The following is a 13,641-nucleotide window of genomic DNA, read 5'->3' on the forward strand; positions in this document are numbered from 1 at the left end:
AAGAGCACAAGATACATTGGTTATCAGTCGGGAAACAAAGGCACATGGGTTATCAGTTGAGCTTGTTTGTTCTGCCTTTCTGCTAGCTATTCTTGAAATACTGTTGCCCTGGATACCTGGGTGTGGGGCTTTAAAAATTAACTTAGCTGAGAACTATAGAAACTATTTTAATTCAGCTGAGAACTATAGGGACTATATTAGTTTCAATCTTTTCAAGCTCATGTAAGGGGGGAGGGGGAGATCCTTCCTACTTATGACCTCATGTTCAGAAAATATAGTTCTTTGTTCTGGAAGGAAAAAAAATTGAGATTCAAAAGGGTTATAGGACATTTGTTGCCTTTGTTGATCATGTAGCATTTCACTCCCACGTGGTTTTCACTGACCTCCTTGAGGTCAAATAAATAACCTAAAGACACAGTAGGGCCTGAACTTGAGAAACACCTGTGACATTTCTGCAGGCTGGGAATTTTGAAGTACATCTGAAAAAAATTTCTCAACTCAAAATGATAGAATATATGTTATTTTGAAGACACAGGGAATTTTCACCAAAAGGCTATTGTCTATATTTATCACACACCTTATACACAGAGGTAGAATACACATCAGCAAGTGTTTTATTAGTAGAACTGGAAGACAGTGAGATATCTCTCCAAGACTGCCTTGTCATCTCACATGTGGTAAAATTTTTAATACTTTTTAGCTATTAATCCAGTTGGCATGTTGTTATCCTACTTTCATAGTTAAAAGGATTTCCTATTTGGAAAGTGAATTCTCATTCTACTGAGACAAAAAGTAACTATTTGACTTGTTATTACCCTCAACTAGAGTTAACCTTGAGAAGAATGGGGTTCTCAGAACTTGATGCAAAACTGAAGCAGTCATCAAAACAGCAATGAAACACTATAGAATTCAAAATCAGGAAAGGATTGCATCAGGAATGTGTCCTGTCTCCATACCTTTTCAATCTGTGTATGGAATGAATCTTTGGGAAGCTGGGCTTTATGAGGATGAGTGTGGCATCAGGATTGTAGGAAGACTCATTAACAATTTATGTTATACAGATGACACAATCTTGCTTGTCGAAACCAAGGGAGACTTGAAATTTTTGCTGTAGAAGGTCAAGGACTATAGTCTTCAATATGAATTTCATCTCAACATCAAGGAGAAAAAGATTCTTACCACTGGGTTGGCAGCATCATGATAGATGGAGAAGATATTAAGTATGTTAACAATTACAGCTTGCTCAGCTCCACAATCAAAATCTTAATATCTGCTGTCAGGAAATCAAAACATGAATTGCATTAGGGAAGTCTGTTGTTAGGGACCTCTCCAAAGTGCTAAAGCGCAATGATGCCAATCTAGAGACTAAAAAGCACCTGATCCAAGCCATAGTTTTTGCAATTACTTACTATGCATCAGAGAGCTGGACAATGACTAAATATGACAGAAGAATTGATGCTTTTAAGTTGTGGTGCTGGAGAAGAACATTGAACATACCATGGATCAACAGAAAAACAAATAGGTTTGCCTCAGAGAGGGTACAACCAAATATCTCCTTGAAGTCAAGGATGTTGAAGCTCAGTGTCACTTACTTTGGGCATGTGACCAGGAAGAACCAGTCCTTGGATAAGGACATCATGCTTGGAAGTGTGGAGGGACAACTGAAGAGATGAAGACCCTGGATGAAATGAACTGGGGCAATGAGTGTATCAGTGTCAGAAAGACTGGTTCAGGAAAGGGCAGGTTTCAGAGCTATTGTACATAAAGTTGCTATGAGTTATGGGAAACTCAATGGCACATAACAACAGCCACCACAAGAGTTAAAAACTTGTAAGTGCTAGGAATTTTAAAGACAGCTAACTGGCCATCTGACTGGAAGACATCCATTTTGTTCCCATTTCTAAGAAAGGTGATCCAAGAGATTATGAAAATTATTGAAAAATATAATTAATATCACATGCAAGCAAGATAAAAGAAATGGTTAGGACAGTACGTTGACAGAGAACTATCAGAAGTTCAGGCTGGGTTTTGAAAAGACCATAGAACAAGAGATACCACTGCTGATGTCATATGGATCTTGGATGAAAGCAGAGAATATGAGAAGAGTGACTATGAAAAAGCATTTGACTGTGTGGATCATAACAAGCCATGGCTAAATTGAGAAGACTTAAAATTCCAGAACACGTAATTATGCACAAACAAAACCTATACCTAGACCAAGGGAGCTCTGGTAGTCTAGTGGTAAGAAGTTGTGCTGCAAAGGCATGTGCTTGAAATCTACCAGTTGCTTCTTGGGAGAAGGATGCACAATCTCCACTCATGCTATTTACTACCTCTGAAAAGCCACCAGAGGGTCAGCTTTATTTCAAATCAATAGCACACAACAGCAATAGCATACCTAGAACAAGGAGCTGTTGTCTCAACAGAGAAAAGGAACACTGCATGTTTAAAGTTGAAAAGGTGTGTGTCAGGGCTGTATCCTTTCTCCATACTTATTCAATCTATAGGCTGAGAAAATCATTCAAGAAGGCTCATTATCAATTTGCTATGCAGTTGATACAACCTTGCTGGTTCAAAGTGAGGAAGACTTGTGGTGTTTGCTACAGAGAATTAAAGACTGTAGCCTTCAAAGTGGATTCTATCTCAACATCAAGAAACAAAAATCTTCACCACTTAGTCAATGGGCAACACCATGATAGATGGAGAGAGGCTTTAAATTGTCAACAATTTCATCTTGCTTAGATCCACAATCAACACCACTGGTACCAGCAGTCAAGAGATCTGGAGATGTATAGTACTAGGACAATCTACTGTCAGGGACCTCTTCAAAGTCCTGAAGAACACTGATGCCATAAGGCATGCCTAATTCAAGGTCTTTCCAATCACCTGCTATGCATCTGAGGGCCAGAAAATTAATAAAGAAGACAAGACTAATCTGTGCCTTTGAGCTATGGTATTAGAGAAGATTGATGAATATGTCTTGGAGAAAGTAAAACAAGAGTGTTTCTTGGAAGCAAGGATGGTGAAACATTGCTAGGAAAGGCTATTCCTTGGAAAAGAACATCATGCTTGGTAATGTGGAGGGATGCTGAAAGAGAGTAAAACTTTCAACCAGGTGGATTGACACAGTGACAGCAGCATTGGAATCAAGCATGTCAGGGATGATGAGGATGGCACAGGATAGGGCAGGGTTCAGATTTGTTGTTCATTGGGTCCCTAAGAGTCAAACCTGACATGACACGACAGTATTCAACAACAAACCCCTCCCCTCCCTAGAGTTAAAAGCTTCTTATTTGAGAAGACAACTCAAAACACTGCTAAGAGAAATACTATCAGGACACTAACCCTCTGACATGTGATCTCTTCTTAGGATTAAAGGCCTTCTTACATGGATAAGGTAGTGCCTTTCATTACTATATGGGATCCTTCTTTCTTTTTTCAAACAGTGACATTTACTTAGAGATGAGTTATTTTTTAAAACAATGATTTCATAGACTTAAATTGAGTTTTTAATCGTACTAAAACAATTTACAACAGTAGCTTGACTAACTTGTAGGAACACAAACAGAAATGTTAAACTTCAGTAATAATGATAAGAAGGCAAAACAAAATACCGAATCTTATTAAGAAGTTAACCCATAATGAAGACTGAAACTTACACTGTGTAAAATACCAACATTTATAAAAACCTTTCTTTCATTGAAACGGAAACACAATTCTGAAATATATCAGGCTGTATCCCTCAGATATATCTTATGATTTGAATGAACAGGAAATTTGGTAGCATATTTTCAAAGATGTTGTCCTCTCTACATGGGTATCTATTGAATCCTAGCCTTTTACACCAAATAATTTAAGAATGGTGCTGTGGAGTGAAGGATTAATGAGGAGAACTTGTCCCAGGAGGTAAACTATAAAGCCTTGGAATTTCCTGAGTGATGGAAGTATTTGTTGTAGAGAGAGTTCCAGGCCATGGCTGAGAGTTGATGCTAATGAAGAGGGCATTGGTTAAACCAGAGAAAACTCAAGTGGAATGTCAGCTTCACTTCAAAATAGGGGAGAGAGGCTGAAGACTGAGTTCAACCAAGCTCAATGTGTAATAGCGTAGTTCTAACTTGAAGGCAGAGTGAGTGAGTGAGTGTTTAACAGGTCAGATTGTTAATGAAAATGTTGTATTTAGATCCACTAGCTCTCCAGAGAAGAAAAATGGGCCGTCTACTCCCGTAAAGATTTACATGCAGAGAAATCCAAAGATAAGTTTCTATGAGTCAGAATCAATTTAACAGTGGTAGGATTAGTAGGTATGAAAACCCCTACAAAGCCAGGTGTGGAAGCTTGGGTGGGCTTTTTTAATTGACAGCACATTAGGGAGAGCAATATACACCTGGAAAATAAGAAAGTTTTGTGTTTGGGATCCTCTCAAATCTTGCCTATGTGTTTTCCCCATTGTATTCTGTTTTCTATCATAAACAGTAATTATAAAGATATCATCTTTTTGAATTCAGTGAATCACTCTAATAAGTTGTTGAACTGAAAAGGATAGTGGAAACCTGAACAGTTTAGACACTCATCAGAAGGGTAGAGTTTTGGGGATCCTGGAGCTTGTGACTGATGTCTCAAGTGAAAACAGTCTGTAGAGGACCTTGCCCTTACCCGGGAAGTTTGGTCCAACCTTAGGTAGTTCGGGTCAGAGGAAGAGCTGGTATTGTGTCAGAGGCTGCTGTCTTGTAGAACAGGAACCAACCTTTTAAATCCAGCAGTAGCAAGTCTCCCTGACAGCTTCAGGTATGATGGTGTTCAATGTGGTAACAAACAAGTCACCTTGGTAGAGTCTCTTCCCGGCTAGTCATGAACAGTGTACCCCAGGGATATATTTGATCTTCCTCATCTACAAAACAAGAGGCTAGTTCAGTGCCTCTCAGATCATAAGAATCAGCTGAGTATGACAAAAAAGCATAAGCAGAAGACAAATGGGATCCTATAGAAATGAAATATTTTTTGTTCATCAAAGGACTTTATCAACAAAATAAATGTTGTTGTTGTTTTGTGGCATTTAGTCATTTGCAATTTATAGTGACCCTGTGTACAAGACCTTTAAACCCTGCTCCATCCTGTGCCAACCTCACTGTCTCTGACATACCTATTCCCATTGCTCAAATCACATCCATCACATCAAGGAATCAAGGATCTTCCTCTCTTGCACTGTGTCTCCACTCTCCCAAACATGATGTTCCTCTCCAAGGACTGGTTCCTCCTTGAAACATGCCCAAAGTATGTCAGATAAGGCTTCAGAATCCTTTTTTCCAAGGAGCAGCCTGATTTCACCCTCTCTAGGACAAACCTGTTTATTCTCCTAGCAGTCCATGGTATATTCAACACTCTTCTACAGCCCATAGCTCAAACGCATCAATTCTCTTTCTATCATCCCTGTTCACTGTCCAGCTCGTCAACACATACCACACAATTACGAAGACAATGGCCCGGATCAGGTGCACCTTAGTCTCCAGCCTGATGTTGTTGCACTTCAGTACTCTGGAGAGGTCCCTGACAGCAGACTTTCCCAATGCAATTAGTCTCTTGATTTTCTGGCTGCTGGTACCAACAATGTTGACTGTGCTCATTTGGGGAAAGAAATTTTTTTTTTTTAAAAAAAAAAGAATGTTGACTGTGGAGCCAAGCAAACTAGAACTGTTAACTATCACAATCTCTTCACCATCCAAACTGATGCTGCCAACTGGCCTAGTGCTGAGAATCTTTGTTTTCTTGATGTTGAACTTCAGTCCATATTGAAGGCTGTAGTCCTGGACCTGCAGCAAGTGCTTCAGGTCCTCCTCAGTTTCAGCAAGCAGAGTTGTGTCATCTGCCTAACACAGGTTGTTGATGAATCTCCCACCTATCCTGATGCCACTTCCTTCTTGTACAGCCCAGCATCCTGGATGATCTGTTCTGCATACATATTGAAAAGGTATGGAGACAGAATATGTCCCTGGGGGATGACCTTGCCAATTTTGCAGTGTTTCCTTGCTCTGTTCTAATGACTGCTTCTTGGTTCAGGTATAGCACAATCATAATGCATAAGCACAATCAAATGTTCTGGGATTTCCACTCTTTTCAGAGTCAGCCGCATCTTCTTGTGATTGACACAGTCAAAAGCCTTTGCATAATCAATGAAGCACAGATAGACATTCCTCTGGTACTCTCTGCTTTCTGCCAAGATCCATCTAACATAATAGCCCCAGTACCACAGCCTCTTCTAAACCCAGCCTGCACATCTGGCAGTTCTCTGTTGACGTGTTGCTCCAGTCATTTTTGAATAATTTTCAGCAGAATACTAGTTACATGTGATATTAATGATATTGTTTGATGATTTCCACACTCTGTCAGGCCACCTTTCTTTGGAAAGGGAACAAATATCAATCTCTTCCAGTCAGTTGGTCAGGTGGTTATCCTCCAGATTTCCTGGCACAACTTAGTGAGCACATCCAGAGCAGCATCTGTTTGTTGAAATATGTCAATTAGTATGCCATCAACTCCTAGAGCCTTGTTTTTTGCCAATTCTTTCAGAGCAACTTGAACTTCCTCCTTCATCATTGCAGGCTCTTGTTCACACATTTTTTCATGAAATTCTATGTCAGCCAATTCCTGCTGGTACAGTGACTCTGTATACTCCTGCCATCTTCTTTTAATGCTTCTTTGATCATTTAACACTCTGCTCAAAGCATCTTTAAGTATTGCCACTTGTGGCTTGAATTCGTTTTTCAATTCCTTCAGCTTAAGAGATGTTGAGCAAGTTCAGCCTTTTTGATACTCTGACTCCAGCTCTTTACACATTTTGTTTTAGTATTTTGCTTTGTCATCCCGAGCTGCCCTTTGAAATTTTCTCTTTAGCTCTTTAATTTCTTGATTTCTCCCTTTAGCTTTGGCTTCTCGGCACTCTAATGCAATATTCAGAGTCTCATCTGACATCCATCTTGGTCTTTTCTTCCTCTTCAGCCTTTGTAATAATCTTTTATATTCTTCATGGATTATATTCTTGATATTCTCCCACAGCTCATTTGGTCTATGCTAATTGGTGTTCAAGGCTTCAAACTTGTTCCTGAGATGGTTTTGAAACTTGAGTGGGACAGACTTAAGGTCAAATTTTGGTTCCTGTGGATTCGATTTTATTTTCTTCAACTTCAGTTTGAACTTGCATATGAGTAGTTGGTGGTCTGTTCCATAATTGTAGATGTATTTCACCTGATAGGAAATGAATTGATTACGAAATAAATAGGGAACTATAAAGTGAGAAAAAAAATGAGGTAACTGTGTTTCTAATAATGTTCTGATATTAAACATTAGTGGTAAGGAATTATACAGCCTATGCAAAAGTATTCAGTTTGAATCCATCAACTTCTCTGGTAGGCAAAAATGAGAAATCTCCTCTAGTGTGATTTACTGTCTTTGTTCCACTTGATGGTAAAAAATAACAAAAAGTACTTTAGATATTGGTGAGAAAGTTGAATAGACCTTAGACCAAAGGGAATAATAAAATAGCCAACAAGCACATGAAAAGATCCTAAATGTCATTATCCGTGCATTGTACAGTTGATTTTGACTCATATTGACCTTTTGAGACAGTGAAGGGCTTCCCCAAAGGGTTGGTTTTTTTTTTTTAAATTTTTTAAGCTATATACTTTATGTTTCCAGCAAAGAACTTAACAGGTATGCAAATGAAACTTCAAAACCACAAGAAAATCAGACCTCTCCTCTAGTAGAATGGAAATGAGTAAAACAAATAACACTCCCTAGAAAACAATAGGTGTTGAGGAGGTTGCAGATCCCTAGTTCATGTGAAATTTGGACAATGAATAAGGAAGAATGAAAAACTGATACCTTTGAATTACAGTGTTGGTGAAAACCATTGAATAATTTACATATTATGGACTGCTAAAAACCAAAATCTTTTTGTAAGTGCAGCCAGAATGGTCTTTAAAGATGAAGATAGTGAGACTCAAGCACTCTGGGAATAATGTAGGGATGAGTCAGTCCCTGGAGAAAGACAAAATGCTTGGCAAACTTGAAGGTCTTGAGTTGAAGGAGGCCTAGTGACAAGAAGCTGCACTGCAATCATGAAAGGATGTGGTTTGAGGCCACCAAGCTGCTCTGTGGGAGAAGAATGGGCAATCTCCTCCTGTGGGATTAACTGCCCCTGAAAACCTGCTGGAAGGTCAACTATGGGTCAGTTCTGATTTTATGGTACACAACAACAACAATGAAGTACAAGGTCAGCAAAAAGAGGAAAACCCTCAGTGAAATGGATTGACATATTTACCTTCAACAATGGACTCAAGTACAGTAGTGATTGCAAGTATGGCATAGGATTTTAATAAGCACATTTTAATTTTTTTAAATTTTAATTTTTTTTTACAGATACAGAACTATATTTAAAAATACATTTAAAAAAACAAGGATTAATACTAGTACCTAGTGTTTAGGTACTAATAGCATTTCAGTTATTTAGGGCTTCTCAAGGCTGTTATACAAAACTGGATTCTTTGTCTGAGAGAACATAGGCCAGGACTTCCCACACTGCACACTTGACCCATCTTGCTAACTGTTCTTTCTCAGCTGCTACAGTCACTCTGGGTTGCCAATATTTTACTTCTAGCAAAAGTTGTTGTTGTTAGGTGCTCTCAAGTTGAATACTTCCCATAACAACCCTATGAACAACAAATCTCAATCCTGTCCTAGCCTATGCCATCCTCACACTTCTTGACACACTAGAGCCTGTTGCAGCAGTCACTGCGTAAATGCAACTGGTTGAAGGACTCTCTATCCTTTGCTGACCCTCTGCCTTTCCAAGCATGATGTCCCTCTCCAAGGAAAAGCTTCTACTAGCAACATGCCTAAAATATGTGAAATGAAGCTCTATCATCTTTGCCTCCAAGGAACACTATACCCTCTCTACTACACCCTCTCTAAGACATATTTGTTCTTTTGGCAATCTATGGGATGTTCAGTTCTCTTCTCCAACACCAAAGCTCAAAGACATTCTTGCTCTGTCAGTTCTTACTTATTATCCAGCTCTCAGATGCATAGCAGGTGATTGAAAAGACCATGGTCTGAATCAGACAGACCTTGGTCCTAAAATGGACATCATTGCTCCTCGAAAATTTGGAAAGGTCCCTGACTACTGACTTTCCCAGTGCAATACATCTCTTGATTTCCTCTATCAAGGGTGTTGATTGTGTATCTAAGTGAGATGAAGTTGTTGACAATTTAAGTATCTTTTCCATCTACCATGATGTTGGCTTTTGCTCCAATGGTAAAAATTTTTGTTCTATTGATGTTGAAGTGCAGTCCAGACTATTCTTTCATCTTCTACAACAAGTGCTTTAAGTCCTCCTCACTTTCTGCACAACCAAGATTGTACCACTTACATAACAACTTACTGGTGAGCCTTCCTCTAATCTTGATGCCACATTTCTTTTCAAAAAGTCCAGATTTTTTAATAATTTGCTCAGTATACAGATTGAATAAAGTATGGAGAGAAAATGCAACCTTGACACACGTGTTTCTTAATTTTAAACCATATAGTGTTCCTTTACTCTCTTCACACAATATGCAAGGAATATAAATTGAGAAGTAAAGGTAGAAATGCAACAAAGCCTTTCCTAACCAACTACCAACCAAGAAAATCACCCTGCACATCAATGTTAATTATTAAACTTTTTGCAATGTTCCCCTACCTTATAGAAACCCCAATAAAGTAAAAATAATTTCTCCATATTATTCTCTTGGCTGTACATTTAGTAAGACTTTTCTTCTATAGAGGAAATGGTTGGGTTTGAACCACCAGTCTTTGAGTTAGAAGCTCATAAAAAACCCTGCTTGTGCCAATTAAGCTCTACTGGAAATCTCATGCTGGGTGAATTAAGTCAGTTGTGAAAAGGGAAATACTGCATGATCTTACATGAAAGAAGCAAATCTACACTCCAAGCCTACTGCTATTGTGGTGATTACAATTTAAAGTGATACTCTATTGGAGTTCCAAAATTATAAGTCTTAAGTATAGTAGATTGGCTATCTTTCTCCCTCAGAATGCCTGGGAGATCCGAACTGCTAATATTTTGGATAGCAACCCAATATGTGTACCAGTATGCCAGCAGAGCTCCTTTTTTTTTTTTTAAATGTTAATTCACTGTCTTTTATTAACTCATAATTACTTGTCCTCTGGTTTGTTGAAGCAGTAAGTCAGACAGCACTTGCCACAGTAGTGTCTGTGAAAGTGGCTGGCCATGAAGACTCCAGCACCACATTCATCTGAAGGACACTCCCGACGAAGGCGACTAATTTTGCCATTCTCATCCACCTTGTAGTATTTCAGAACAGCCAGCTTAACCTTCTTTCTCTTATGCTTATTCTTCTTGGGAGTGGTGTAAGACTTCTTCTTCCTTTTCTTAGCACCACCACGAAGTCTCAATACAAGGTGAAGAGTGGACTCCTTCTGGATGTTGTAGTCAGACAGGGTCCGCCCATCTTCCAGCTGTTTTCCAGCAAAGATGAGTCTCTGCTGATCAGGAGGAATTCCTTCCTTGTCCTGGATCTTGGCCTTCACATTCTCGATTGTGTCCGAGGGTTCAACCTCGAGCGTGATGGTCTTCCCCGTGAGGGTTTTTACGAAAATCTGCATCTGCATCTTCATCTTGCCGGTGGGCCCACCGCAGACGGCTGATCGGAAAAGCAGCAGAGCTCCTTTTAAACAAATAATATGGAAATTTTAAAAACCGTTAATAGTTCCCAGGAGAAAAAGGAAAAGAGAGCTATTTTTTGCTTGATGATTAATGTTGTGTGTTAATTTGGCTGCCTATGATTCTCTGGTTTGAGAGTTGTGATGTAATCATTCTTCTGATGAGGTCTGATATAGTGTAATCATTCTAATGCTGTGATTTCCCAAGAGAGGCCAACCAGTTGAGGGGGAGGTTCTTTGGGGGTATGGCTTATGCCAAGTATTTTTAAAAGTCTGGTGGAGGCAATTTGTTTTTTTACTTGATCTCAGGTTTGCATCTGGCTCATTATCTCCTTCATTCCTGCCTTACTTGCCTGATCATGGATCTTTCATTCTCTACAGCCTCATGTCATAGACAATATATATTGAGTCCATAGAGACATAATGCACAGAGAGTTTCACTGCTAACCCAAAGATGGTGGAGATGGAAAGGTGAAAAATGGGGTTGCTTTTATAGTTAAAAAAGTAATGTCTAGATTTGTTGTGAAATACAATGTTGTGAGTGACAGGATAATATCCATATGCATACAAGGAAGTCCAGTGAATACCACTATCATTCAGATATATGTACCAACCACCAGAGCCAAGGAAGAGGAAATAGAAGATTTCTATCAACTTTGCAGGCAGAGATCGATTGAATATGCAATCAAGATGGGTGACTGGAATGCAAAAGTTGGAAACAGAGAAGAAGGATCAGTAGTTGGAAAATATGGACTTGATGACAGAAATGAAGCTGGAGACAAAATGATAGAACTTTGCACAATCAATAATTTAGTCATTGCAAATCCTTTTTATAAAAGCATAAACACTGGCTATACACCTTAATTTCACCTGATGGTATGCATAGGAATCAGATTGATTGCATCTGTGTAAAGAACCGCTGGAGAAGTTCAATATCAGCTGTGAAGACTAGGCCAGGTGCTGATTGTGGAACAGACCATCAACGACTCATATGCAAGTTCAAGCTGAAGTTAGGAAAAAGGAAATCAAATCTATGGAAACTAAAATTTGACCTTGAGTCTATGCCATCTGAATTTCAAAACCATCTCAGAAACAGGTTTGAGGCTTTGAACATGAATGAGTGAAGATCAGATGAGCATGGAAAGATAACAAGAATATCATCCAGTAAGAATGCAGGGGGTCTTTACAAAGAGACAGGAGGAAGAAAAGACCAAGAAAGATGTCAGAAGAGACTCAAAACATTGCACTAGAGGTCCAAGCAGCCAAAACAAAGGGAAGAAATCAAGATATTAAAGATCTGAACAAGATTTCAAAGGGCAGCATGTGAAAACAAAGGGAAGTATTATAATGAAGTGTTCAAAGAGCTGAAGTCAGAAAATCAAAAGGGCTGAACTCACTGAACATTAAGCTCAAGGAACTGAAAACAAATTTAAGCTTTGAGTTGCAATACTTAAGGATGATTTGGACAGAATTTTAAATGATCCAGGAAGTATTAAAAGATGATGGAAAGAGTATACCGAATAATTGTACCAAAAGAAATTGACAGACTCAGAAGAATTTCAGGAAATAATGTATGAGCAAGAGCCTGTGGTGATGAAGGAAGAAGTTCAAGATGCTCTGAAGGAATTGGCAAAAAACAAGGTCTCAGGAATTGATGGCATACCAATTGACATATTTAAACTAACAGATCCTGCCCTAGATGTGCTCACAAAGTTGTGTCAAGAGGGCAACCACCTGGCCAACTTACTGAAAGAGATCTATAAAAAAGGTGATCTGACATAGTGTGAAGATTCTTGAACAATATCATTAGTATCACATACAAGCAAGAGTCTGCTGAAGATTATTTTTAAAAAAATAACTGGAGCAGCACATCAGCAGAGAACTGCCAGAAAGTGCAGGCCAGGTTTAGAAGAGGTCGTAGTACTAGATATGTTGTAGGTAATATTAGATGGATCTTGGCTGAAAACAGGGAAAACAAGAGTAATATCTATCTGTGCTTCATTGACTATTCAAAAGTATTTGACTGTGTGGACCACAACAAACTGTAGCTGACTCTAAGAAGGATGAGAATCTCAGAACACTTGATTGTGCTTATGTGAAACCTATACTTGGGCCAGGAGACAGAGTATGGGAATACTGCATGGTTCAAAATTGGGAAGGGTGTACACCAAGAATGTGTCCTATCTCCATACCTTTTCCACCTGTATGCAGAACTGATTATCTGGGAAGCTGAGCTCTTTGAGGAGAAATATGGCATCAGGATTGGAGAAAGACTCATCAACAAACTGCATTATGTGGATGACAGAACCCTCTTTGCTAAAAATGAGGAGGACCTGAGGCACTTGCTGCAAAAGATTAAGGACTTCAACTTTCAATATGGATTGAAGCTCAATATTATGAAAACATTCTCATCACAGGGCTGATTGGCTGCATCATGACAGTTGGTGCAGAGACTGAGATTGTTAACAACTTTAGTTTGCTTGGCTCCACAATCAACACTCTTGGCACCAGCAGCCAGGAAATTAAAAGATGATTTGCATTGGGGAAGTCTGTTGTCAGAGACCAATCCAAAGTACTGAAGGGTAATGATGTCAGTCTGGAGACAAAGGTGAGCCTGATCTAGGCCATGGTATTTGCAATCACCTGCTATGTATAAGAGAGCTGGACAATGACTAAGGATGATAGAAGAATTGATGCCTTTGAGCTGTGATATTGGAGAAGAGTATTGAATATACCATGGATTGTTAAGAGAATGAACAGATTCATCCTGGAGAAGGTTAAACCAGTCTGCTCATTGGAGTCAAGGATTCTGAAGATTTGTATGACATACTTTGGACATGTTGCAAGGAGGGACCAGTTCTTGGAGAGGGACATCGTGCTTGAGATGGTGGAGGGACAGTGCAGGCGAA

General features: G+C 39.1%; 1 protein-coding gene across 1 annotated transcript; it reads right to left on the bottom strand.

Annotated features, from left to right (window-relative positions):
• Positions 1-10,175: 10,175 nt before the first annotated feature.
• Positions 10,176-10,677, bottom strand: LOC102849897 (ubiquitin-40S ribosomal protein S27a-like). Its single transcript, XM_006888727.1, has one exon. It carries the CDS (start codon positions 10,673-10,675, stop codon positions 10,205-10,207), a length of 471 nt encoding a protein of 156 aa, XP_006888789.1. The 5' UTR covers positions 10,676-10,677; the 3' UTR covers positions 10,176-10,204.
• Positions 10,678-13,641: the final 2,964 nt, after the last annotated feature.

Source organism: Elephantulus edwardii, unplaced genomic scaffold (genome assembly GCF_000299155.1).
Source record: "Elephantulus edwardii isolate Elephantulus edwardi_28Jun2011 unplaced genomic scaffold, EleEdw1.0 scaffold00071, whole genome shotgun sequence".
Lineage (NCBI taxonomy): Eukaryota > Metazoa > Chordata > Mammalia > Macroscelidea > Macroscelididae > Elephantulus > Elephantulus edwardii.